This window comes from Rousettus aegyptiacus, unplaced genomic scaffold, assembly GCF_014176215.1.
Source record: "Rousettus aegyptiacus isolate mRouAeg1 unplaced genomic scaffold, mRouAeg1.p scaffold_m13_p_7, whole genome shotgun sequence".
Taxonomy (NCBI): Eukaryota; Metazoa; Chordata; class Mammalia; order Chiroptera; family Pteropodidae; genus Rousettus; species Rousettus aegyptiacus.
Window position 1 is genome coordinate 84,865,934 of NW_023416310.1, and position 26,442 is coordinate 84,892,375.

Below are 26,442 nucleotides of genomic sequence, written 5' to 3' on the forward strand. Positions count from 1 at the left end.
GTTAGGAATTAAAAGTGAAGCAGCAAAGCTGTCCTGACCCGCTCCATTCTCGCTAATGCCCCATCTACAACATTTCTAATTAGGCAGAAATTCATGTACTTCAGCTAAGTGGTAATGAAAAGTGATTCATTTGCTGAATAAGAGATGAGAGAGAGCGTAATTAGCTGACTGCGGTTTTTAATCTTTCAGCAATTCAATGTGTTTAAATTAGTTTCAAAGAATAGGAGCTTTCAAGTGTTGTTACTTCAGAGCAGTCAAGCCAACCTCTGGTGGCAGTATGGAGAGTATGTTCACTGATACTTAAAACCCGTAATCTTAAATGAAATTTTTTCTATATTGAGAGGTGTAGCATCACCTTTATACGGTTCTTGGAAGAAATAAATATTTTGTTTCTAAACTTTTGTGTTTAAAATTTATTTTCTAATAAAATTAAGATTTATCTCTAAAGCATTTTCTGTACTATGCCTTCTTCCTATGCTGTGTCTCTTAGGACAGAAGGGAGCCCCCATCTCTGTTATTGCATTGCAACGTAGTTTGCTGTTTGAACCAGGATTTTGGGTTTCAGAGCCCATGAAAGAGAATGTAAGAATTGCCTCACTGGAGGCCCATTCAGTTTAATGATTTGTCTCTGAAGGATTTACTAAGTGACACTCAAAGAAAAAGTCAAATACCCCAAATCATTTGGAGCTGGCAAGAAAATACTCTTTAATTACTCTGTTTGGCTCCCTTCTGCACATCCTAAAACCCTTTACCTTTTCAACAGCTTCTCTGTTGTATGTTTTTCATTCTGCCTAACATTTTGTGGGGTGGAGGGCAAAACAGTTACTGTTCTAGCAATCTGCACATGAGCGAGTCTCCACTGCCACTCCAGATTCGTTTTTTTCCCTCTAGAAATGTTTACTTCTCTGACACAATCTTCAGGAACCATAAAGGTATACAGTGTTCTTATATGGTACTTTGGGTATTTCCTTTATTGTTTAAAATAAACTTCCTGAATGATATAATGCTATTGGTTTGAGGGTTGTCACTAATAAATTGAGGATGTAATTATATTGGAGGGAAAGGTTAATATGTTTTTTCTTCTCAAATATTTATGAAACACATTAGTAACACGACTACTATCCTAAGCTGAGCACAGAGCACACCTTATAGTAAGTAGGTTTCTGAAATGAACTGGCTGTGTGTGTCAGCTCTCCTGGGAGACGGCATCGCATTATGAAAAAAGCCTGGACTTGGAAGCAGACTGGTCTAATCCCATGTCGACCACTCACTCACTGTGTGACAGACATCTTGATCAATTTCCTGACTTCCCTGGGCCCTAACATTTTTTTTCTAAAATGAACAAATTCTAGAAGTGTTAGATAAATGATAAGATCCACCTGCACTGTCATACATGCTTTAAATGTTTCTCTGCCTCCCATTTACATTTTTATTTATGTAAATGTGCTTACATATCAAAAACTTTATATGCGCCAGTCACTGTACTAAAAACATTCACGTGTGTGTCATTTACACAGCAAACGTGAAAATTTATATTCCTGTTTTATACCCAAAAGCAGTGTATAGTTAAAACTTGAGAAACTTACAAGTCGATTTCTAATTCTGGATTTTCCTATCTGCCTGAATTTAATTCCACTTGATTTAACAGAAAAAGTGCAAATGAGCCATTTGTCAGTGTATGGGCTTGCTCCTCACCACGTTAGTGCAGATGCCAGGGAGAGAACTGGGAAAGTGAGCTGGTGTGGGATTTGCCACACAAGTAACCCTCATTAGAATGTTCTCAGCTTTTAGAAGCTGTAGAGATTTCAATTTTTTTGTTGATTTCTTGCAGTTCTGTCAACTACAATCTTGCCAGTCTTCTAATAACCCCATAAACAATCAGATATAAAGACTAAAAGAAAAATTACCCATAAAAGAGGATTTTGGCTTCCCTTTTAACTCGTTATAACCTTAATTCTGTGTGTCTTCCTTTAATAATGGCCACTTTGCTAATGCAGTGTTCCCTTCAAACTAAGTAGCTTCTGGCACCCCTTTCTACTGTGCTTGTTCACTTTACCCCAGCGGTGGGAGGTGGGGGGTGAGAATCGGCCTGCAGTTAGATCAGATGCTTAGCTTCCCAGGGATTTGAGACAATTTGAAAGTCCTGATGGGCAAATAAGGATTTCATTTGTGACTCTTTAAATGTTATTTAAATAACTAAGTCCTGGACTATGAAACCCTACATTTTTTTCCCATTTAATTTTTCCTAATTGTATCTTACAGCCATGTTTTTCAAAGGCTCCTAGCACTCACTCATTTTGTAATCAGATAAGAGCACTCAGAGTTGGTACATGGAGCAGTGTGGTCTCATGACCCCCTTAAGACCCTTAAAAATTATAAAGGACCCCAAAGAGCTTTTGTTTGTGTGGGTCATACCTATTCAATACTGCATTCAAAATAAAACCCAAGAAACTGATTTTATAGTAACCCATTCCCTATCAAATTAAAATTTTATAAAAAACTATATTTTCCAGAATAAAAATCTGTGAAAAGAGTGGCATTGTTTTACATTTTTGGAATTATTACCTGGTTTAATAGAATATAGTTGGATTCTCTTACCTGTTTCTGCATTTAACCTGCTGAGCTATGTTTTGGTGGGAGTAAATGGAAAAAGTCCAGCCTCAGGGACATGTGGCTGGAAAGGGTGGAAACTTGTAGGTCCCCGAATGGGTCTCAGGCCCCCCAGGGGTCCTCAGGCCTTACGTGGGGAGCTGCTGCTATTTACTGAGAATTAACAGATAAGATTATTTCCTAGTAACTATGTCCATTTGCTCGATTTATTCTGTTTATAAGGTGATCTGCTCAAGGTATAAGGAATTTAGTTTTGCCTTTTCAGTCACAAGCTAAAGGCTTGTCACATGAAATTGCTCTCAATATTGAATATTCAAAATTGCTTTTGCTCAGTTTTTGAGAGCATTTCTTCTGGTATATAGTACATATTTACTAGTTTTTATAATTATGAAATAAGTTTCTCAACCACTTTAGATTTTATTAGAAAAGCTTAGACTGATAGATTGGGTGTTGAGTGCTTGGTGAATTGTAGACCTTCGAACCTCTCTGTTTTTTAAGAGAGAGTAAAACGGGTGAAATCTGAAGTTCTCTGACTTGTTTGCAAGGGGGCCTGGCAACCTTGTATACTGTGTTCTCTGGCAAACATTCACAGAAGGATATAGCTATAGAAATTTTACATCCATGTTCATAACATACCTTATGACTCCTAGGTAAATTTGAGCAACAAGACTGGAGGAATCCAGAAGGTTTTCCGGCCATCTAATGAAACGGCAGTAGCAAGCTCTGCTGGGCACCTTCCATACATCAGCATCTTTCATTCTCATAACTGATGGAACAATGACCTGCCCAAGACAGACATAGAACAGGCATGTCAGAAACAAAATAGCCAAAAGTGGCTTTGAAAAGATTGTTGTGCAGGGTCCCCGAAGCGAAGACTGTTGATTTCTAGTAATTGACCACTGACATCAGCTTTCAGTATGTTTGGCAGAGTTTTTACCATGGCAAGAAGAAAATCGGCAGAATTCCCTCTCATCCCAGAAGAGTTTTGTTTTGGAAACAAGTGCATATCATGGGCACAGAATCAACTTTTGTTAATGAATGAGACATTGAAGATGTGACCTGTTATGTCTGGTCATTTATAGACCAGTTTTATCAAACTATTTTCTATAATTCAGCTAAAATATTAAGTTGTGGACTGGGTTCTAGTATTCCTAGATTTTTTTTCATGATATTTTCACCTGCCAATCACCAAAAATTAAATCAAGGAAAACGACCAAAACAGTCATGATAAAAATGTAGAAAGTCCAAACTCTCCCAGCTGGGAAATGAGACCACAATACAGCAATGGGCCTCTAAACCAGAGGACCAGTACCCAAGTTTTTGTCCATGTGTTAACTCAGGGAGGCTCTCTGAGAATGGAGCTTTTATGCAGAGATCTGAAGAAGGAGCCAGCCATGTTAACTACACATGTGAAGATTCCAAGTGGAGAAAGAACCATAAGTAGTTTCGTGGGTGTGGCTGGAGCTCGATGTAAAAGGTAGGGAACTGGGGAGATAGGCAGGGTGATGGTAAAATAATCGGTGTCTAGCGTGCTGAGATAAGTAATTAGCTCACTCCTCAAAAGTTCCTCCGAGGGAACTATGACCACCAAAGACAGTATATTCCGAAGGTCCCACTTGCCCACATTGCCATGGTTGTCATAGGACTCCCTCTGAAAAACTTGGCTTGGACTTAAAAAAACTTAAGTGAAAAATTGCATAACAATAAGTTATTTACTGTCAATAATTAATACTGAAATACATTAATTGTTCATTTATACCTGAAAGGTGTCAATTTTTATATCCAAGGGGCCACATGTAACTACAGTAATAAGATGCATTTGCGTACTGCAGTTTACAGAGGGATTCACATTCATCTTCTCTCCAATCTTCACAATAGCCTAAACTAAGAAAGTAAAACAGTTACTATCCCCCTTTTTTCGGTGAGGAAACAGGCTCGGAAGGATCAAAGTAGTTAGTGAAGCCAGGTCTATCTAGGATAGGTCTTTGGAATCCAAATCTAGTTTCATTCCACTATCCCTCATTACTCCTCTCTTAATATTTCAGACGTTTTAATTTAAAGAATACACATGCCATTCAGATAAATTGTCGGCTTTTCCTTGCATATCTCTGATCTCTGACCACATTGTCCCAGGTGCCATGTAATGCTCCACATATAGTAGACAGCTAATAATTGTTTGTTAAATAATGTTTTTTAAGTAAGCTCTGAATGTTTATGAAATGTATTTGTGTTTTCTGAAGGTCACCAGCAAGAGATGAGCCACAGAGCAAAAAAAAAGCTGATCTCTTTTGAAGAGTAACCCTTTGTTTGTTTTGTAGAAATGGTAATGTAACTTGGTGTAAGACATTAGCCAAATCTCAAAAGCAGAAAATTCCAGTAGATTTGGAATAGTATAACACATGTTAAGAGCAAGCTGTGGTAAAGGTGGATGGCCTTGGATTGCTTGTTTAAGGAAACCATTTCAAAAAGTGCACTGCAATGCTTTCTAAAGATTATGTGCTCTTGGAAATTTTTTATTTGATCCTGTGATCTTGCATTTGAGAAATAGAATTGAGATGCCCAGCCACCAAACAAAAGCAGAAATGGAATTTCTAGACTTCAGGGGTTCTTGAGGTAATACTTGAACTGACATCCTGACATCTTTAGAATAAGGTTTTAATGGGTATTTAATACCTGGCAATTTAAAAACCATAATTTGATTGCCAATCATTTAATTATCTTATTTTTGATAGGGGAAAAAATACTAACTTTAACAAAAAATATAAAATGAAGTTTGAGGCAAAAGTTACACAAAGAATCATTTTTCCAAGTCATCTTTCACAGGAAAGTGATGATTAGCTAAAAGAAACATGAAAGTAACTTTTAATTAATTTACTAGGTTTATGAGTGTTATTCTTTGGACCTAATTCCTATAATGAACCAAGGAAAGAATATTGTAGCAGAAAATTTTTCAATTGTTAATAACTTTTCATATACTTTCAATCCCTCTCAAATGGAAGTGTGTGGATGTATGTTTCCATATATACGGTATCTCTCTATATGAATATATAATAAAGTTTGGCTATTAAATACTGCCTCTTTACCAAATTTTTAGATGTCCCAAGAGTTCTCAGATTTGAATGATAGAAAAAAAAAAAAGGGTGCCATAAGGTACCGCTTTAGTAATTAACTGGTTCTTTAATAAGGCCTCAATTACTTTGTTTCATGATAAGGAAAAAAAAATAGGTTCCAAGACAGAGTTACATTCGACATCTGGGAACCTCCTAACAGCTGGCTACCTAATGAATATGCATCTGCTTAAGAGGCTGTAGACCATTAATAAACCAATAGATGTAAAGCAGAAACAATCTTTGTCAGCTTCAAATGAGATTGGATGCAATGTGCTGTGAAGTGTCACTGTCACATTGAATCGAGTTTGGGAGGTTAACAATCAACTGTTATCCTACTAGTGTCTTTGCAGCTCTGCACTTGTGCTAACACTCTTCCCAAACTAGTGGCCACATTTCTAATGTACAACTTCTTTCTCCTGATGACCTGGTTTGAGGCTTACGGTGGTGTGTTTCAAAAAGTCTCCATTTTGTTTCACTACACCACACATTTGCCAAGGCTTTTTAAAACAAAAGAGTCATCTCCAGATGGGAAAGGCAGGAAATAATCAGAATCAAATTGGTTCAAGATGGACTTCCAATGAATTGGAAAATATCTGGAATGAAACCTCTATGTATCGGCAGGTACCCTGGGAACTGCTGGGTCCTTCTGAGAGAGGCCCTCCCTTCCCACGCAGCAGAGGTTCAGGCACTGATAACTGGTATAGACAAGACCCTCCAGGAAGTTGTACAAATCGCCCTTGATTAGATTCCATTTTCTCTCCTTGGCCTTTTCAAGGAGAAAGTTCAATACAAACTTAAACTTTATTTTTTTATATTTTGATTTCTCATTTCATGATGAGAAATAATATGAAAATGTACACCATGAGAATAAGTAAAAAAATACACAAAAATAAAAAAGGAATTAAGGCCCACCTATTCCCCACAGTGGTGTTCTATCACAAGCTGAGGTTGCAGTTGTTTTTGAAAGAACCCATAGCATCAGACACATACGTAAAATTCTATAATCTCAATTGTGTGACTTCTTTATTAAATAAAACATTGTCTTGAATTCCTACACAGAAATTATCTTATTTGTAGGGATGTAAGGTCCATTTCCCCACAAAACTATATACAAACTACCACCACAACTGTCATTCCAACTAATATACTCATATTACAGATGAAAAGCCAAACACTCAAAACTTCAAATGACGAATTGGCTCAGTCACTGAAAAAAAGTGGTTTTGTAGGAAAGGACAGGCTGTATTGTTCATGTAAATATGACAATATTCTATACCACAATCCAGTAGGAAATCATATATTTGGATTTGCAGTAATATTCTCTAACCTTGAACGAGTGGGGAAACATTTGAAGGAACTGCAAGGCCACACTCAGGCAGACACTATCAGGCAGATACAATCATATTTGTATCGTTTTTAGTGCAAATACAAAGAAAAGGTTAATTTTCTTTTTTAAGAAAAAAATTCCTTAAAAAATTGCAGTGTGTGTGTGTGTGTGTGTGTGTGTGTGTGTGTGTATACACATACATACACATACATATCTTTGGTACTAGCAAATAAATGGCTTAAACTCAGACAATGTAAACAATAATATTCATTTATCCCTCAAAACATATTTGCAAAACAATTTCCTTTTACTATTCAATTTTCTTTTTCCCTTTACCTCTCTACTTTCCAAAACTATTCGGGGCAGATGATAGGTTCAGTTGGTCTCAATTGGGAGTACAATCTGAGATGATGGTGTTTCTCTCTGGCAAGGTTATATTATATTTTTATTGTTATATGGCAAGTGTGGGTGGGTCCCAGCACCCACACTGGGGATTTTTCCAAGGGTTTCCCATAACAGGTGGGTTCTCAGAATACAGATATCATTGCTCTGGTTCATAAAATTCTTCAATAATGTTAAGTCATTATTTAAATTCCTGTTAGTTGTAGCTTCACAATTCCATATTTTACACTTAAAAAGGATTTTTTAATTCATTGTTGAATGGTAAAAAAATGCACCAAATCTTTTGAAAAGATGGCTGCATCAATTTACATCCCCACCGGCAGAGCACAGGGGCTCCCTTGTCCCCTCCAGCACCGTCCTCACCAACACTTGTTATCTCCCGTCTTTCTAACAGGTGTGAAATGATATCTCACTGTGGTTTTTTAAAAATTTAATAATTACACACTTAATTTTTTAACCTCTTTCTATTACGGTAAGTGAGGTTGGCATTCCACTTATGGTAATGCTATAAAGGACCTTTTTGAATATGTTAACTTAAGTAAAAATGAGAAAAGATAAAGAAAAGTACTTCTAAATTAACCATGCCATGGTACTCTGACAAGGCAGAAATTGTAACGATAACATGAGAAGGGCAGAGCTTGGGGAAGCACTGGCATATGAGATGACTGTACATCTCTGAAAGCTTTGACCAGTGATCTCAAGAGAAGTTCCAGGGAAGGTCAAAGGCCCAAATGTTCTTTTTTTCCATCTAGAGTCTTATGTAATAAATGCCCCAAATGCTCTTAATGTGTCCCTAGCAGTAGACCTCTCCCCCATCAACAAGGTTTATTTCAGGTTACCTTAATTGTTCAGAGCAGTGATCATCAAAGTTCGGTTCACACAGGCTCTGAGAGAAAGCCAGAGGATCCGCCACAGCATGACAAGCATGGAATATCCATTTGCATTTATTTTATCTAAAAAACAGAAAATAAATTTTACTAATGATTAATAAATAGACTGACAGTAGAGTAGATATTTATTTTATAAATAAACACATTCGGGGTGGAACCTTAAACAGCATTTTACAGCTAGAATATACAATCGAAAAGGTTTGGTTACTAACAAGTATGAGAAAGGAGTTAATGAACCCAGGACACGCACTGTTGGTGTGTCTGCAGACTGTTTGCTCAAGGCACATGTGCTCTCTCTCCCCTCATCCACTGCTGAGAAAGCACAGAAGACCCTGAAGAATCCACTCCTGAGTAAAAGATGTGTGTTCCGGAGGTCACCCTCACACATGCAGAATCATAAGCTGTTTTTTTACAGTCCTTTGGAGACTTCAAAACCCAAGCATTTTGCTCTAGTTCCAAATTTAAAAAAAAAACAAGTTCCAGGCCACAAATGGGCTGTTTTCCCAAATTTTCTCAGTATTATTAATTTTTCTATAAAAATGGTTTACATTAATTCATTTTCTTAGAAAAGATCTATTTAATACTCCATGTGGCAGAAATAGACATGCAATGACAATTTACAGATTATAATGCTGTTACAATGCTAGTGATTAAATGAAAAAAAAAACTGAATAAGAATAATTTATTTTGAACAATGTGGTAGCTGGAGAATGCCATGACAATAAGAAATAGAGACATTTGTGAAGATTTTGAAAAAGTCATCTATTCTCCTTTGAGGACATGAAAGATGCACAGAACCAGCTTTTTCTTATCCATGTTCACTGCAAAACTCACAGCTCTTCTCCTCCTTAATGCTAGATATCACTGGTATACTCCTTTCACTCAAATCCCTGATTAGGACCCACGTGGGTTGGTGAAGACAGAACAACTACTCATTTGACGCTGATGGAACTTCACCCACTAAAGTAGTTATCCATTAACATGGGGGCCTGCTTGTACTTAACCTTTTCTTGTCTCATTTGAAAAGAATGTTCTTAACACACCTCTCAGAGATAATTCAGCTTGTGTTGGGAGCTGGGCATATATTGGGTAATATGAGAGTAAAAAAAAAAAATTCCAGTGGTCTATGAGACATGCGGCCCAAGAAGAGAGGGGCGCACTTTGCTGGCATGCTCCTTCGTTCACAATGGACAGAGATTATGGGAACCCTTTCTGATGTTTTCCATTAGGGACTCAGGCAGAATGATATTTTTTCCATGTTATTTGAGCAGCACCCACATCTGATTTCTTGTTTGGGCTAGGCTGCTCTTCCCAAAGAACTTAGCATCATTGGACTATGTGGAAATTTATAAATATTTTAAAGGTTCATGAGCACATCACGAAGGTGCTAAAAACAGATTGGAAATACATAAAACATAGCTGTAACCATCTGCAGAGCATGCCAGTGGCGGGAAGAAGGGATAAGAAACAGCTCTCCCTGCAGTTTTTCACCCACCAGCACACACACAGACGACGAAATGCACACAGGTTCATATTGGAATCTGGCTGCAGAAAAGTGGCTGCACTCACTTGCAAACAAATGAAAGTGATAATGATGCCATCTCCCATTTTCCCTCAGTCTCTCCTTTACCTGCCATCCCCCTAGTTACCTATCCCTTTCACCTCTACGAACTTGAAAAGGACACAAAGCAGAAAACGTGATACTAGGGGAAGAACAAACTCAAAGTTGTTCAAGACCCTCCTGTCCATTCGCAAACGTTTTTCTTTCCTCCGAGAGGCCTTCCCTGGGGACTCGATCACAAAGAGCAGCCCCAGTCGCCTTCCACCACCCTCTTCCGTTCTCGTTTGTTTTGTTTTTTTTCACGGCACTCTGTATTCTAAAGCTGTTGCTTATATTTTGTTTCCTTGCAATGTACGATGTTGTCTCTCTTCCCCAATACAATGTAAATGCCATGAGAGAAAGGAACCTCTCATTCTCATTCACCCCAGTATCTCCAGTGCCTAGAACAGTGCCTGGCCCAAGAAGGTGCTCAGTAAATAAATGCTGTCTAAACAAATGCCCTGGAATATCCAAGAAGATAAGTCAGGCAATCAACACATTGTCTAGTTAGTAGGTAGTAAACATGCAATGAATGGTGGCTATTATGTTTTTATTGCATTATTTGAAGCCAGGAAAATTACTGTGCCTCTAGGATTTGACAGTGTTCTTTCCCAACCCAGAAAAATGATTTGGTTCCTCTTACCTCACCCTGATCCTAGAAATAAAGTCTACTCCAAGCCCAAGAACTGCACCCTTCCCATCCTCAGCAACAGTCCCGATATCTCTATGTATAAGCAATGCAGGTTTAGCGCTATGATCCACAGTCTCCTTTGAGAGTATGGGGTAAAAAATCTCCACAGGCTTGGCCTAAGCTTTCTTTGTTTACTTTGTTTGCTTTGAAGACCTTAATACGGTGCTGAGAAATCTAACAGCAAGGCTGTTGCTGACCCCTATGTGTCTCCTCTGGGAGGCTCAGCTCACTCTAATGCACTGATAAGTCCTGAAGTGTCCAACTCGGTCTGCAAATCAAGGTCCTTATAAGTAATCAAAAAACGCCAAGTTTAGGGTGCCATGGATTTTCCATCATGAGTATCATTAAACACAAGTACACATTACAGGTTTGCATAATGAACAAGCCTCAAGTTAGGTTTACCATGATAGGGTTATCAGTCACTGCACGAATTAATTATTTAGGAAAGCACTTTTTACAGTGGGTTTTCATTTAAGTTTTGCCCCTTGATGTATGTGTATAAAGATGACTAATCCATCGGACACTGTTATTGTACTCGTGCATCTATCACTATTGGGCCTTTTTTCGTAATTGGTTTATTAATTATAGCATCTTAATGATCTGTTTAAAATAAATAAACCATTTGCACCATTTCAAAGGTATTTTGTGAGGCTCAGCTGATATTAAAATAGCACCAGCCTTATGTGCTTTTTCAGCAAGTGACCTAATTAGTTAATAAAGTAATTGAATATTAAAAAGGATGTTGCAAGTGATTAAAATTTAAGAGCCTTCAGAATGTTATTAAAGCTATAAATCATACATCACTGTTTTAATTTGCATAGCTACAGAATTACTAATGGTCCCACGTGTACACAGGGCTTGGCAATTAGTCCTTTAACAAAATGTTGGTGATGTTGAGGTACCAAATTCTTTCAACCTCTTTTGATAGCTACATAGAGACCTGCTTTTGCCAGATTAAATATCTAAATGTTAAAATTGCTGCTTGCTTCCTTTGACAGGTATAGACATTCATCTACTCAACAAATATTTATGAATACCTACTGTGTTAGGTGTTGAGTATAATGATGAGCAAAACAGACAAGGTCCAAATGGAGTTTTTATTCTAAAATTGGTTGGGTAGAGATACTAGTTATACACTACCCTAACCTCATGTATAATTACAAAAGTGATAAGGAGCTAAAAAAAAGAATAGAATGATCAAAGAGGATTTTGCTTATGAAATCTGATCTCATCTGCCAGATTAGGGATCAAACACTTAATTCCAGGTGAAGGGACTCCACAGATTGCGTATTCTTGTTCAAATGGGAAATGCTTGATGAATTTGCCAGTGATGTATAGAAGGGATTGGCTAAAATTGTTGGTTGTTTTCCCAACAGCCATCACTCTTTCCTGGCCATCAGAATCCCAGTTCTGTCTGGGTATAGGACTAGTACCATGCCCAGGGGAGGTAGACCAGGCCCAGTGATAAATGATGAGATGTCTAAATCAATTCTTATAATCTCATTGCTCTTTGCCTATGACTGGTTTAAGTAGATGTGTTCTGAGGAACTCTAAGAGGCTTTCTGGAAGAATTTTCCACTCTGAGAAAAAGCGATACACAAGAACCTTTTACTCCACGCCTTTGGGTGTCATCATGAGTGGAGGTGACCATGAGGGGGACAAAACAAACAAAACACACACACACAGGTGATTTCTCCCCTCTGTCTCTGTCTCTCTCTCTCCTTCCTCTCCCTCTCTAAAAAGCTGAGCCCTGATATTGTTGAGTTGCTGAACCAACTCTGGAAACTTTGAAGGTCTCAATGTATGAAAGGATAAGTTTAAGCTGGATATTCTGTTACTTGCTGCCTAAAGTGCCTCGATTGAACCAGATGGGTCAGAAAGGATACCATGGAATCTGAAAGACAAGTTAAGAGGCTACTATAACCATCAGATGAGCAGTGATAAAATGCTAAATTACAATGGGGCGGAATAGGAGGAATAGAAAGTAAGGTCAAGAAGAGAGCAGAGGCATTGTAAACAGAATCAACAGAATTTGTCAACTTATTGGTTACCCAAGATGCCACTGAGTATTTCCTATATTCCAGGCATTGTTCTGAGCACTTTACATGTGGTATCTCAAGTAATCATTTCAACAACTCTATGAAGTACTGTAAATTGTCACCATGATTGAATCCTGTTTCAGTCAGGCCTTAATTTCCCAGGTAAAATCTCTGCCACCACCAGTGGGCAAAAGCAAGTGAGTTGCTTTAGATTCCAGAGAACTGCTGGCTGGATTGCTGCTTCCAACATTTTTTACTTTGTAACACACATAGAAAATGCTAATATTTTAAGGTATACTCTAGAGTAAAATGGAGAGGACTTGGGGAATCCATATGGGGCCTAGGAAAAGCCTTCATTACTCTTTCTTTATTTTATATAATTATAAGAAATAAAATTCAAAATTTAGGGAAGATATTAAATACTGAGTTTGTATAAAAATTCTACAAAATATCTCTTTAATTTTTAATGAGAAATTTGCATTTGCTTTTTATGAATATAGCTTTTTAATATCAGGTTTTATGGCTGAAATAGCAATTCCTGATGAAGACTTTTTAATCCAATCAAGACTTTTTAATCATGATCTCTCCAAATTCTTGGTAGTTATCACTGACTATAAACTTTGTTCACTCAAATAAGAGATATAAAAAAAATAAATAAAACATTTTTTGAAACTATTCCAAATTTTACGTTTGAATCATATTTAAGAATACTAACAGTCTTCCTTTTCTTTCATTGACAATTACACTGTTGAAATTTTCTGAGATTTGTGTGAACGGATTTCAAGTCTTCAGAGACTTTTTCAAATAAAGTATTTCAAAATAATAGTAATGCTTTAATCCGTAGACTACTTACGCCTAGTTACTAAGCACGGCCATCATGGACACCACTGACCGTGCATGTCAGTTACAGAGGGAAGAATCCAATACGTGTGAAGACAGATTTGGTGCTGTGCCAGCCGAGAACCCCCTGCCCCTTTCCCCACCCCTGCTGAACTTCTGAGTGGTTCCACTTTAGCCTGGTGATATGCTTCTTGTATATGGATGCTTGGAAGGACCCCATCCTGGGTTTAATGCTCTGTTGTCATCATCTTGAAGTGATTTTTCAACAAGTGGCACCACATTTTCATTTTTCACTGGGCCCTGCTAATTACATTGTTGGTGCTAACATCTGGGACACCTAGAACACAACCTCCTTCGGTAGGTTCCCTGTGCCTTCGCCCATGATGGGCAGTAGCATACATTATCACTGGCTTTGAGATGGAAAGCAACTTCGTAGCTGCTATACTCAGCTCCTTGATATGGAGCATAACAATGTGGATGTCATCGGGCTCTTGAGGGTCCACGTTCACGTAACTACAGCCCACACCTTTGTAGCTTGTCTCATTCAGCCACCTCAGAGGGACCCTGATGAAGCCATTAATGCTTGCTTGTGGCTAGAGGTGACTGGCCCAGAGGTTCCAGCTCCCCCAAGAACTGAGGCATCAGTTATGTAATTTAAGATGCCACGTGGCATCTTGTTTGGCAGTCCTGTGCAGGATGAGTCCCTAGGCATATTATGTTCTGGTGAGATCTCAGTGGCCGAAGTCTACTAGGTCATTGCTAATATCTTTCAAAATGAAGAGTTAGTATTAACTTTTGAATTACTGCTCAGTGCCAGAAAGCCTAGATTTGAAGTATAGTCACTGAGGGTTATATTCCAGGACTGATGTGGAAGGTGTAGCTGGAAGGAAACATTCAGAATCCTGGGCCCTTCTTCTGACATGTGAGGGTTTAAAACAGTTTCTCCCAATCATTTTGCAATTGAAATCTCTATATCGCTCTTGGTTTAATGTCAAAATATTGGTCTCTCTATTAAAATGACATTATTTATATATACATATATATAAAGGTATTAACAGATGACTTCAAGGATAGGAGAAGGTAGCTTCTGCCAAAATACTTTTCATGGAGCAATGCATGAACTCTGAGGACAGGGGAGCAGGGGTAAGAAGACTTGCTGAAGCATACTTAGTCCTGGCAAGGGCAGAGAAGAGGCTATAACGTGGGCCTTCAGGTTCAAAGAATACCAAATAATAAACTAATCACTCTCCAAGCCCTCAGAGGTAAAGATCACAAGTATGCGTCAGTCTCAGGACAAGGCCATACAAACAGAATCCTAGCAAAGCGTTGTTAAGTCAATACTATTTTGGCCCTATTTTATATAAATACATACACAACACTCCCTCTGACTGTTCCGGCAAGTACTGTGCACATGAGAACACTAGAGATGCCAACGGCGTGGAGTGCTGCCCTGCTCTTGACCGTGTGCGCACGTGCTCGGTCAGAGTTCTGGGTTTGAAGTCATTGGGTCCATGTGAAGCAAAGGAAGCTATTATTGCAGGCCTGCTTCTTAGTATTTTGATTTTCTGGTCTAAGTAAATCTTCTGGCACTTATGAAACGTCCTGGCCCTTACTATCAATTAATGACTTTCCAAGGATGATGTAAAAGCTGTCAAAGTGGGAAACGGCACTGGAATAACAGTAGTGATCGTAGCAAGAATCCAGGGGGTGAGGGGGACAGAGAAGGAATGTGAAAGCTCTTCACCGTCCCCCCTTTCTACACCCCAGCTGACTTTGCGTTTCCACATTGCCAAATGTCACACTCTGCCTTATATTTGAACCAGGTGCCTATATAAGTCACTGCTTCTGGCCAGAGCTCATCTTCTGACCTGGGGGCAGGGAGGGACGGCCCTTTGGTCCTGATATTCACTGAGACCTCACGTTCAGACCTGGGGCTCTGCCGCTAAATGAGTCTGCAGACCCACACACAGGAACACCAAGAGGATGGAAAGCTGTCCACCATTCAACCAATACACAACTTGTGCAACTCTGCTTCGACATTTCTTCATTTTTTAATGTATTGGGAACCTCGAATGTGGGAGTGGTCAGGCTCTCTCTCCACCCTGAGGAGGCGTGTGTGTGTGTGTGTGTGTGTGTGTGTGTATTTGTCCTCCAGTGCATATTTTCATAACTGGACTGGCTATAATATGCTCAATTAATTTATGAAATACATTTTTATTACCAACAGCACTATTGATTGAATCTTGAGCTCCATAAGGAACTGGCCAACTAGGGAGATTAGCAGGAACTGGCTCATTACTGGAAGGGAACAAGGATGTTGTACAGTCAATACATTTGCTTTGCATGTTTGTGCTTTGTTTATCATAAAACAGGTGATAATGATAAGAATGTGTTAGAAGCACAGTGTTAATGATAATAGCAGTGAAGAGTGCGAATGAAAGCCATGACTTTTGAGCAAAAGCTAGATGTAAATTAAACCTTGGATTTGTTCAGAGCTTAGGTTTTATAGCTACACATTTATGGCTATTAGAAAGACCTTTGGTATTGAAATTCTTGCAAGAATAATATTATCACTTCAAGTGTGAAACTCCCTAGTCCCTGATCCCAATTCTTCGCACTTAAAGCAATTGCTTTATAATATTATTTGGCAATGTGAACACTTTATTATAGAACTATGTATTATATAAAACATGTAGCTTATATACCTGCAATATTAACACATAGTACATTGATCACTTTTGGCTCATGGAGCATCTGCAGATAGAATAAACATTTTAATTTCAATAGTTATACATTTATTTTAATATGTACTTTCAATTTAGGGTAAATTTCCCAATTTTCCATTGATTGTAGTGATAAACAGCTCCCTTTTAAATGTAAGCAAAAAAGTGAATCAATTTAAAGAAAAGTGTTGAATAAATGAAAATGCAGTGGTCAACTTAGGATAAGGCAAAAATTATGAAGATGCTCTGAAAATGACCCAGTTTTGGAAACAATGGGCTACATAATAATAAGAAAGAAGATGTATGTTTTGGGTTGAGTTTCTCATAGCGATGATGGCTACACTGAGCCATTCTGGTGACCAGTGCCACACACATGTAAGGCTGCTATCTGATGCCCCTGGAGCGTGCTTTTCCACGTGACACTAATTGGCCCACACAGGAGTGAAACCATGACCCTTCTCTCATTAGCCACATGCTCCGACCAGCTGAGCTAGCTCACCCTGGGTCACTGGGGTCCCATGTAGGAAATTACCATTCCAGTGCCCTGTGGTCCTTTCATAACCTCGACTAATGAATGTCCCGTGGTGCCTAATGTCATTCCTGGGGGAGCACACTGCTCTCCTAGCATTGCAGGAAGTTGATGATATTCTGAAGTTTTAACCCAGGAAAAGCCAATTGAGGAACAGTGGAGAACTCAGGCAGCCTGGGAACAATCTTTCAAACACCTGTGTGCTAGAGAAAAGGATGACAACATTCTGCTGTGTCCATTTGGTCTGGCATCGCACAGCAAGCTTCTCGCAGCATGAATGGCATTAAGTCCTTGCTCTCTGGACCAAGCACTTTCTATCGTCCACCTTGTGAGGGAGGTATTGTTATCCCTATTTCAGAGATCAGGAAACTGAGGCTCAGAAGAAAATAGTGAAAGGGCCTAGGAGAGTGAAGTCCTCCCAGGATTGACATATTCTGAAAATTAACACATTGTCTAGTTAAAAGGAAATTTTATAAGATGGACAGATAGCTTGCCAAATCTTTCTGCTTGCGCCACCTTTTAGGTCTCAGGAGAAAGACTATGGGTCCTTTATTTTTCTGTAGCTTTAGCATATCCATAGTTTAGTCTTGAGATGAGTTTAATAAAATGAATTTATAGTCAAGACTGAGAGAGAGCATTCTTCCCAAGTGCAGCAAAATAGTGGAAAGAAAGGGATGGCAGACTTTCTAAATACATACTGAAGAGCTAGGAAGACCATGAGTCACTTTATCATCTTTTTAACAAGACTATTGGTTCATTATCTCTTCTACAGCCAAACTAACTGGTGGGAGAAATACCTTCTGGCACTCACTTGGCAGCCTTCCCAGTGTCATAGCTGGCTTATTGCCCTGGGGAAGCCCACCACCCTTGTCCTCTCTGGAAGCCATGAAGTGTCCACTTCCACTCAAAGAGCAGTGTGAATCAGAAGAGACCAGAGACACTTGAGCAAACCAACAAGCCATATTTTAACTCAGCCCTCTGGTATCTGATTAGTCCAAGGAAATGATTCAGTTTGCCCTCAAAATTTCCTGGTCAATGCCTGACAAACTTAGTATTTTTAAGTTGTAACTGGCTAACAAACTTAAGAGTCAGACAGATCTCTATAGAATTTCAAATTTGCCATTTATTAGCAGAGAGATGCTGGCAAGTTACTTGTTTCAGTTCCCTCCCACATGTAATAGGAACAAAACCTTCCTCTCATGCCAGATGTATCTGAATGAGGTAATGCACATTATATGCTTGGCATTCAGCTGAAATCCTCAAAAATGATAGTATTTCCTATTGCATGTTCTGTCCTCTTCCCCTTCACATAGCATGATTGAGTGAAATGTAGTACAAGCTGCTAACGTACAGAAATGCATGAGATAAAGCTCTTTATTGTGATCTTATTTTTATTTATTCATTTGAAGACCAATATCTATTTATTATTTCATATATTGTGTTCCTCTTCACCGTAGGCCGCTGGGAAATTATTTTTTGAGGTAGACAGGGGAAGCTCTTTGAAGGTCTTGACATGACGTGCTAGGAGATTTATTAGTACTTTCCACCCACCTTCTGCCCCAGTGCCCAGCCTAAAACTACAGACTTTTCTGTGCCTATTTAAATGCTCCTTTAACTCAAGAGCATATTTGCTTGCTGCCTTGGAATGGAGGCTCGGTTCTGGTCATGGAATCATATGAGCTGAAACCTTTCTCACAAATGGGCTCTCAGGCATCAACACTGCGTGAAAATGAATTGTTTCCAAAATTGGCTTAGAAACAGGAGCATCAAGATAGTTTTCCTTGGTGATCCCTGGCCAGCAAGTGGGAAGAGGCTGAGTAGAAGTGACGATATTCCAAGAAGAAAGGAGGAATCCCAGGATGTCAGAATAGACTGTCTGAAACAGTGGACAATGGGCAATCTCTTTCTTAACCTCTCTTCCTCGAGCACATTCAATGGCTGATTGCCATGAGTCAGGCTTCCTAAACTTCAAATCAGGTATGTTTAATATTGGTAAGAAATGCTTATGTTGCCACTTGAGTTGATTCTAGCTTGTTTTTCCTTGATTATCTCAGTCCAGACTGGTGAGCATTTAACAATTAAATGTAACAGTGACTGGAGATCTGGAGATGCAGGTCCTTCTGGGACCTCTACTTAAGCAGTTCTCTTTAACCCACTGCCACCTAGTGGTAACTGAGAAGAGTAAAAACAGCTTCACTTTTATCCAAGGAGAGAAAGTAGGTGGGCAAATTTTTTTTCTTTCCTTGCCACTCCTATCCAGAAAGCATGGGAAAACAGTGATAGGTATATGACATTCCACTGGCCTCCACTCTCCTGCCAATATTTCACTGTCATTGTGTATTTTAAATGTCAAGCTAGCTGATTCTTCTGCCTTTATTTTGCTTAATGAGGACATTCTCATTTCGTCGGAAATTTTTGAGATGAGACAAATAAGCAAGGGCCAGAACTGAAGCCTTTGGGTCTTGCCTCCCTTTCTTCTACTTCTTCGGTGGTTTGAAATTTCCTGTATGTCAGCTGAGCCCAACTTAATAACATATTCCTTGAAAATGGGTAATTGGGTCTTGGCAGTTAACTTGAGGTTTCCCTAAGAATCAATGTGATTTTCATTTGTCTCTCTTACCAAGGAGACTCAGTTCTGGAAGCATACAGAGGAGATCAAGTAATCGATGTGGCAAATCTTTAGACAGTTCAACTTCCAATACATGCATAGAGGAAAGATGGTGGCAATTTCAAATATTTCTGGAAGCAGTGAGGATCCATTAGTCAAATGTGGCAAAACACTCAGAGGAGAGCAGTCAGTGGTGATCTCATGAAGACAGTGGATTAGTGCCAGTGAGCTATTAGGTAGAATAAATTCACAGGACAATTACCATTGCCTGAGGCCTAGAGGAGATAATTTACAATGTAGGCCAAGTTTCTTTTCTAAGCATGAACTTCAAATAAACTTGAAAGAACAAAGCGTCCTCAAAGAAGAACAGAGATCTAGATGTGTGTGCTTTGGTAAAGAAAAGACAAAAAGTTACAACAATGAGATTGCAGAAGACTTGAGATGTTTTAACTTTCTAGGTCCGTGTCTTCACTTGATAACAGACTCCCCTGCTATCTCTCCCAGCGCCCCCAAATCAGCAGAGACAAAGCAGCCAGTACATTAATACAATCATATTTATTACAGTTTCCAGACTCCCATAGGACACATATCTAAAGCAGAACATTGCAAATTGATATTACTAGCAGCAATCCTCCCTAAACAGGAAGGGGTTAGGTGAACTTAACAATCAGGAGTAATTTCAAGACAAGATTACAAGTTGTGGTTTTTCTTTTAGCAGCTGGTATATGAGTAGAAAAACTACAAATTTATAGAGTCATCCAGGTTTAGCCTTGCCTAAAAAATATTAATAAGTCACGGTGTGGAGGAGTATCCCCAGGGTAGCCCAGAAGGCTAATGTCTTTAGATGTCACTATGAAATAAGTAAATCACTTTTCAAGACATCGCTTACTATCTTCTTTACTATCCGGATTACAGAAAAAGAACTGGACAGCTGCCCTAAAACCTGGCTCATATATAATTCACCCAGGTAATCATTGTTTAAATCATATCCCTTAAATTTTTTAGACATTTTTTCCCCACAGCTCTAAAAACATAACATCAGACATAACATCAGACATTTGCTCCAAAAGACTAAAAATCAAAAGCAATTGCAATGTATTGGGAATAGCTTTTATAGCTTTCCTATAGGGACAGTTCCCATCTTTTCAGAGAGTGTTTTTAAAGAAACACTAACTCTGGTAGCTTATCAAGCTACTTTTTATTATGAATAAATAAAAGACCAACTGAAGGTCTCAGGTGTACTTATTTTTTCCCTCTAGATTTCCGAACCATCCAAAGCCATTCCCTAACAGAGAGCTTTCATTTTTATCAGAGTGCAAGAGAACTTACAAATATTTGAAAAATACTCAAAAGACTGAGAGGAAAGAAGGACCAACCCTTCCTCAAAGCCCAGGAAACTACACCAGGAAACTGAGACAGGAACCCCAAAGGTTTATCTTATATCCATCAACCCAATTTACCAAAAAGTAATGACAGACCACCCACTTTTGCAACATAGGCCCAGATAGTCTTGCTTTAAAATCACAAAGAAAAGCCTTTGGGGGATTACTGCCCAGCAAAATACAAGCTGGCAAACAGAAGTTCCTGAAAAAGGGTCGACTGCATTCTATATCTGGCACAGAAAGAGAAAAATTACAAAAGTTGCAAAACCATTATATATACCATTATACTCTTATATAAATCTTGACCGTCCTACAGCAAGTATGTCACTCATAAAAAATACATAAAGGATTGGAAAGCTCTGGGGCAGCACCAGTGACAGCTAGCTGTCTTTGAATAATTTTAATTTTTTCCTAAAAGCAAAATTTAGACAAAATTTAAAGAAGCATTTTATAGAATCTATTCTTTTTTACCCATGTCAGCTATTTCAGTAATAGTGCAAATAGAAAAACAAGTCTACTCTGCATCAAGTTAGGCTTCTACTTTTTCTCAAAGGATGGAAGCAGTACACCCACATTTCTGTAAGGCTTCTGAGGATTACGGGCAGCTCACAGCTCATGACCTGACAATCAGTAAAGGTACTCCTGGATGGTTTCATTGTGAAAACAGACATAGCCCTCTTGATTCACCAACTCATAGCAAGGATTCCCATGCACCTTGACTTTAATGCTAATCGTTTCTAGGCTTTCTGATTTGACATGCACCATGCACAGACAGCAGGCTACTGATTGGACACTACTAACGCTGGCAAACCACCTCACCAATGGCCCACCTGTCGTAAGATGATTTCTGAAGGGATGTGTATAAATGCTTCCCAAATATTAGAACATATGACCTGAAGTTCAAGAGATAGAGGGGTGGAATAATCTCTATGTGCAAAGAATGGCAATGAAATCATTCTGGTGTGAAACTGTGTCTTCTGTTTCTCAAATCCCTTGTTCTTATCTAACAAAGCTGGCAACTCCTAAGAAGACCTCAATGAGTGCACGGGTATGCCCTTAGAATTGTCTGGGAAACACGTTCCCACGTTTAGAGATTACTCTGAAGGACCAAAGTTGGATGTTCAAAAGTAAGTACTATTCCTACCAAGTTTCCCAAACTCAAATTCCTGGGGAATACTAGAAACCAGTTGTGCCGCACTTCGGCTGCTTAGAAACCCCCTCAGGTAAGCTGGGGCTGGGGGGCCTCTAGGACTCTTACCGTTCTAGCTGTTGCTTTCCTTTCTTCTCTCTTTCTCCTGAGGAAAGTTATCAGTTATTTCCATAGCAACTACAATGTCCTAGATAATCACATTTTCTGAGCAGCGTATACATTGTTAGGACCTATTTTTTCTTCCTTATGGAAATTTCTCCAATAATAAACAATTCTCTAAAAAATTATCATGCCTTGTACAAATCAGCACATTTACTATCAGATAGTTCACTGTCCAAACCAAACAAATGGACACATAAGAGAGATCACATGCAGTTTTAAAATAATTTTCAGAGCCAGAATTGTTAAGTTGGGCAGAAAAGTGGTAAATCAATCCTTATATGGACATATGAAAATTATATGCAAACATGAAAACCAGAATGTGTTTAAAATAAATTAGGTTAGATTTAATCAGGCACTATAATGAATGGAAATTGATTATATTTCTTTCGATTCCAAATTTCTACTTTACTGGGAAAATCTAGTATCCATTACAGCTTCTAGCTGAGGGTTAAGATGGCAGACAGATGCGGACAGCCAAACAGGGAGGCTGGTAGAGGTACAGGCAGGGATACCTGATAACTAATAACTGGAGAACTGAGATTTTAGACATCCTATTTAGAAGAGCTTAGATTGGCAGATTCCAAAGATGACTGTTCAAATTTTGACCCAGGATCTGTCTAAATGTTTAATGCATCTGCTGTGGCTCTAAAAAAGTATATTTAAAATGCATTTTACAATAAACATAAATAAAACAATTTCCACAAATTCCCCTTTGGGGATGAATCATTTTTAGATGCTCGTTCTCCCTTTAGTACTATCATAGAAACCTCTGAAAAGTTCAGGGGAATTCTTTCTGATAATAATTAGAAAAGGGTGAAGGCTGAGATACAAGGGAGCAGCAAAGAAATGTTACTCCCCTCTTACTGAAGATGTTCTTCTGAAACTTCCACTGCCCCTTAGGAGGAAGGAATGGAATATGAAAATAGTTCCTGAAGATATCACTGCTGTCTGACACAACAAGATCATAATTCTGACACCTACAGAGATCATTTTCTTATGTATGTAGCACCTGCCTTGCTCTTAAGACAGCATTCTTACCAAACTGTGACACAAGAGTTAGTAAAAATTACTCATGGCACTTAAACATGTTTAGAGACATTAAAATGTCTTCCTAAAAGTCTTTGTCTCAGTGCTCTGTGAGGTAGGTGTCTGATGAGGACAAATGGAAGCACGGAGGGGTTAAGTTTGTTCTCTTTTCATTCATTATACAATGAGCCAGGGACCCAGCTTGCAGAAGGACCAGGAGACCTAGCTCCACAAACTTTATTCACCCTGCTCTCAGCAGGTTTATCTAAGTTAAACAGCAAATATAGCAGGGGGAATTTTTCTTTTCAAGCATTTTAACTAGTTAGCTACTTCTCACTTTGAACATGAGTTACCTAAAATAAAACCAAATATAAACTAACAAAACAAAAAAAATAAATATTGCCTCAGAGTCTGTGTCAAGCTATAGCCTATTCTGCACTGGTGACTGAAAAAGAATACATGATTCAAGTAGTATTAGAGAGTGCTATGATATTCCTGTTACTGAAGTCAGGCTGTGAGTAAAGTGTCCCTTACAGACACCACCCACTATAGTTTGTGAGAATCTCTTTGGCCCAACACATGGAATAAAACTACCACCCTTATGTCATGGAAAACCATTCAGAAAGACATTCTACACAGGGCCAGCCCTGCCTGGGAAGGGGACTCTCAGCTGTGTGATGCATGTGTCTTACTCAGTTCATGCAGAACTCTCTGAAGCCAGACATGAAGGTCACAGTCTCCTGCCATAAAGCTCACAGGACAGGTCACAGAGGGGCAAGACATATGGTACATGCACTAGCACCATGCCACAGACGTTAGAAAGTCAAGAAGCCACCACACGAGCATCTTATAGTCCCATCTGGCATGCCATTCACAGAAGCTACCTCTGGTAAAGGGAAGACTGCTGAGGTCCCATATTCCTTTCCATAATGAGAGTGATAAAAACGGGGCATTCATTGACAGCTGCTTTGAGCATACCAACTATTCAAATTCCACCTTTACATAAGTTGGTAGCTTTCTTAGATCTTATAGATAACCAAAGATAATAGATTATATTTTTTGATCAAGAGAGAACAGTGTACAGCAAAATTCAATGGTCAGTTACAAGATGTGGGCACAGGGCTCCAGGGCAACTCATACTGCTACTCTCAGAACCAAACTCTTGAGTACTCAGGGCACTAGCTTGCAGAACAGAGACCATTCTTTTTGAGGTACGGTTTCCCCCACCATGCTTTAGAGTCTGTAGAGTGAATTCAATTCATACCATGACCCCTGATTTGAATGGAAGATCTTACATTTGGTTTGAGTGTCTGAGGTAGACCATAATACCAAACGAGATGTGTGTACCCACATGCAGCTTTTGCCTTGATAGTAACACAAACGCTCACCCTCCCAAAGCCTCTCTCCCGTTGAGGGAGCTCGTCTCCCAGAGAGCTCAAGCCTGGCTCTCTCCTCAGCACGTGCAGTACCAGAGGGAATCATTCTAACTTAGGGTTTCACTGGGATACTAGGATACAGCATAGCAGCAATTCATGCATTTTACTCCTAAAAACGAAAGCCCAAGTGGGGGTGAGCTAGTCACTGTGCAAGATGAACCAGCAGGACATTCTCACCTCGAATGAAAATCTGATTTATGTGTCTAGTGAATACCTGCTGGTAATCCACCTTAGGCTTTCGCTTTTTCTTACGGGGCTGGCCCCTGGAAAGGGTGGTAGCCCTGGAAAAGGTACCTCCCCCACTAGACCCTTCTGTCCCCACAGTCCTCCCTGACAGCTCTGACCTGGATTCCTCCCTTGTAGATGCCTGCAGGGAAGAAGGGGCAGAGCGGGAATGCTTGCGTGAGCCCCGGTCAGTATCTCCTCTTCCCCACACTGAAGCTACCTTCCAAGTGGATGTCTGGGAGTATCTGGACAAAGTAGAGTCTTCGACTGCAGACTTAGAATCTGCTTCCTTCTTGGAGGAATCTTGAAGCTTCAGCCGATCAAATAGCTACACGGAAAGTAATGACAAGTATTAGCCTTTAACATCACCCTTTCAATATACAGAAAAAAGGCCAGATTCCTTAATTATACTCTGTGGATTACTTGCTTTTCAATTTTTAAAATTAGTAATGAATTTTCTATTTCTAGCCATAACGCATAATTACTAAGTATTATTACTAAGTATGTCAAAAGCAGAGGCCCCTTCTTACTTCTATAGTATAAAATGGAAAGAGTTTTAAGCCTTATTTGTTGCTCAAATAATATGCAGGTCAGAAGCAGGGGCTTATTTTAGGTTAGCTGGACGCATGAGAAGAGAGACTAATAAAGACCTTGGTCCAGGCATACCTGGATAGGAAACCCTGGTCACTGGACTCAGCAATCTTAATTCCTAAGCCTGAAAACATGCTGGGTACTCAGGGAATCAGGAGAAACTGCCTACCCTCGTGAGAGTCAATGAAGAATCCCGCTCATACGCTTTGCCTAGAACAGGCTTTCGGTAGGTCTCGTCCACATCAGTAAGTGCCTAGAAAAACAACCCAAAGGGGGAAAAATAAGGCAGTTAAATATATTATTTTTATAGCTTTCAGGAAAAAATTTAAAAGGCAGAATAACATCAAATTGTAGCAGAACTAAACAGGTGTCTCAGCTCTTGGGCAGAAAAAAATGGTAATCTCTGGCACCCTCTGAGTAGGATTTCCAAGTGACTACAACTAGATGAGTCTCTTCTGTGGTATGGGGCTTTTATAATTGCATAGTAGAGGTTCTTAAATTTAAGTGTGCATAAATACCTAGGAAGCTTAATAAAATATAAATCCAAGGCTATTCTCCTAGAGATTCAGATTCAGTAAGTCTGGGATAAAGCCCAGGAACGTTCTGTTTTAACCAGAAACCCCAGGTGATTCTGATGCAGGAAGGCCTTAGATCACACTTTGAGAAACACTACTGCTTCTTTTCCCTTTCCAGTTTCTATGTTTTATGACAGCAATTAACAGAGATTGACCAGGGTTACACACTGAATTACTAGAGAATTCTTGTCACTGAGAGATCAACCTCACAGGACAGCTGTTAGGATGAGATTGTCTATAAGAAATTACTTTGAAAAGTGTAAATCACCCTACAAATATAAGCTGGCAGTATTATTATTACCACCACTGTCATCAAACATGTTCTCTTAAATCTTTTTATTTCAAATGTAAAATTATAATAGAATACTTTTTCTTACATTTTAGAGGTGAGAAAACAGCCTCTGAGAAGTTATCTTGCCTAGTGTCACACAGCTACCAAGTGGTAAAGCTAGGATTCAAATCCAGGTTTTCTGATTACATAACAGTTGAAACCATTATGGTCTCAGAAGTCAAAAAAATCTAGGTT

At 39.0% G+C, this 26,442-nt stretch overlaps 1 protein-coding gene across 6 annotated transcripts in view; it reads right to left on the minus strand.

Annotated features, from left to right (window-relative positions):
* The window catches only part of LSM11 (LSM11, U7 small nuclear RNA associated), a 137,048-nt gene that overhangs the window by 103,787 nt on the left and 6,819 nt on the right, over positions 1 to 26,442 (minus strand). For 2 of the 6 annotated variants that reach the window (XM_036225031.1, XM_036225032.1), the window contains exons 3-6: positions 25,511 to 25,594; positions 24,870 to 25,078; positions 8,289 to 8,402; positions 3,247 to 3,392 (exon numbers count right to left, since the gene is read on the minus strand). In XM_036225031.1, coding sequence (XP_036080924.1) covers positions 8,399 to 8,402; positions 24,870 to 25,078; positions 25,511 to 25,594 — 297 coding nt within the window. In that variant the 3' untranslated portion in view covers positions 3,247 to 3,392; positions 8,289 to 8,398. Of the gene's footprint in view, positions 1 to 3,246; positions 3,393 to 4,475; positions 4,495 to 8,288; positions 8,403 to 18,134; positions 19,757 to 19,905; positions 25,079 to 25,510; positions 25,595 to 26,442 lie in introns of those variants that run through there. The other 4 variants (XM_036225033.1, XM_036225034.1, XM_036225030.1 and 1 more) reach the window with 4 other exon arrangements.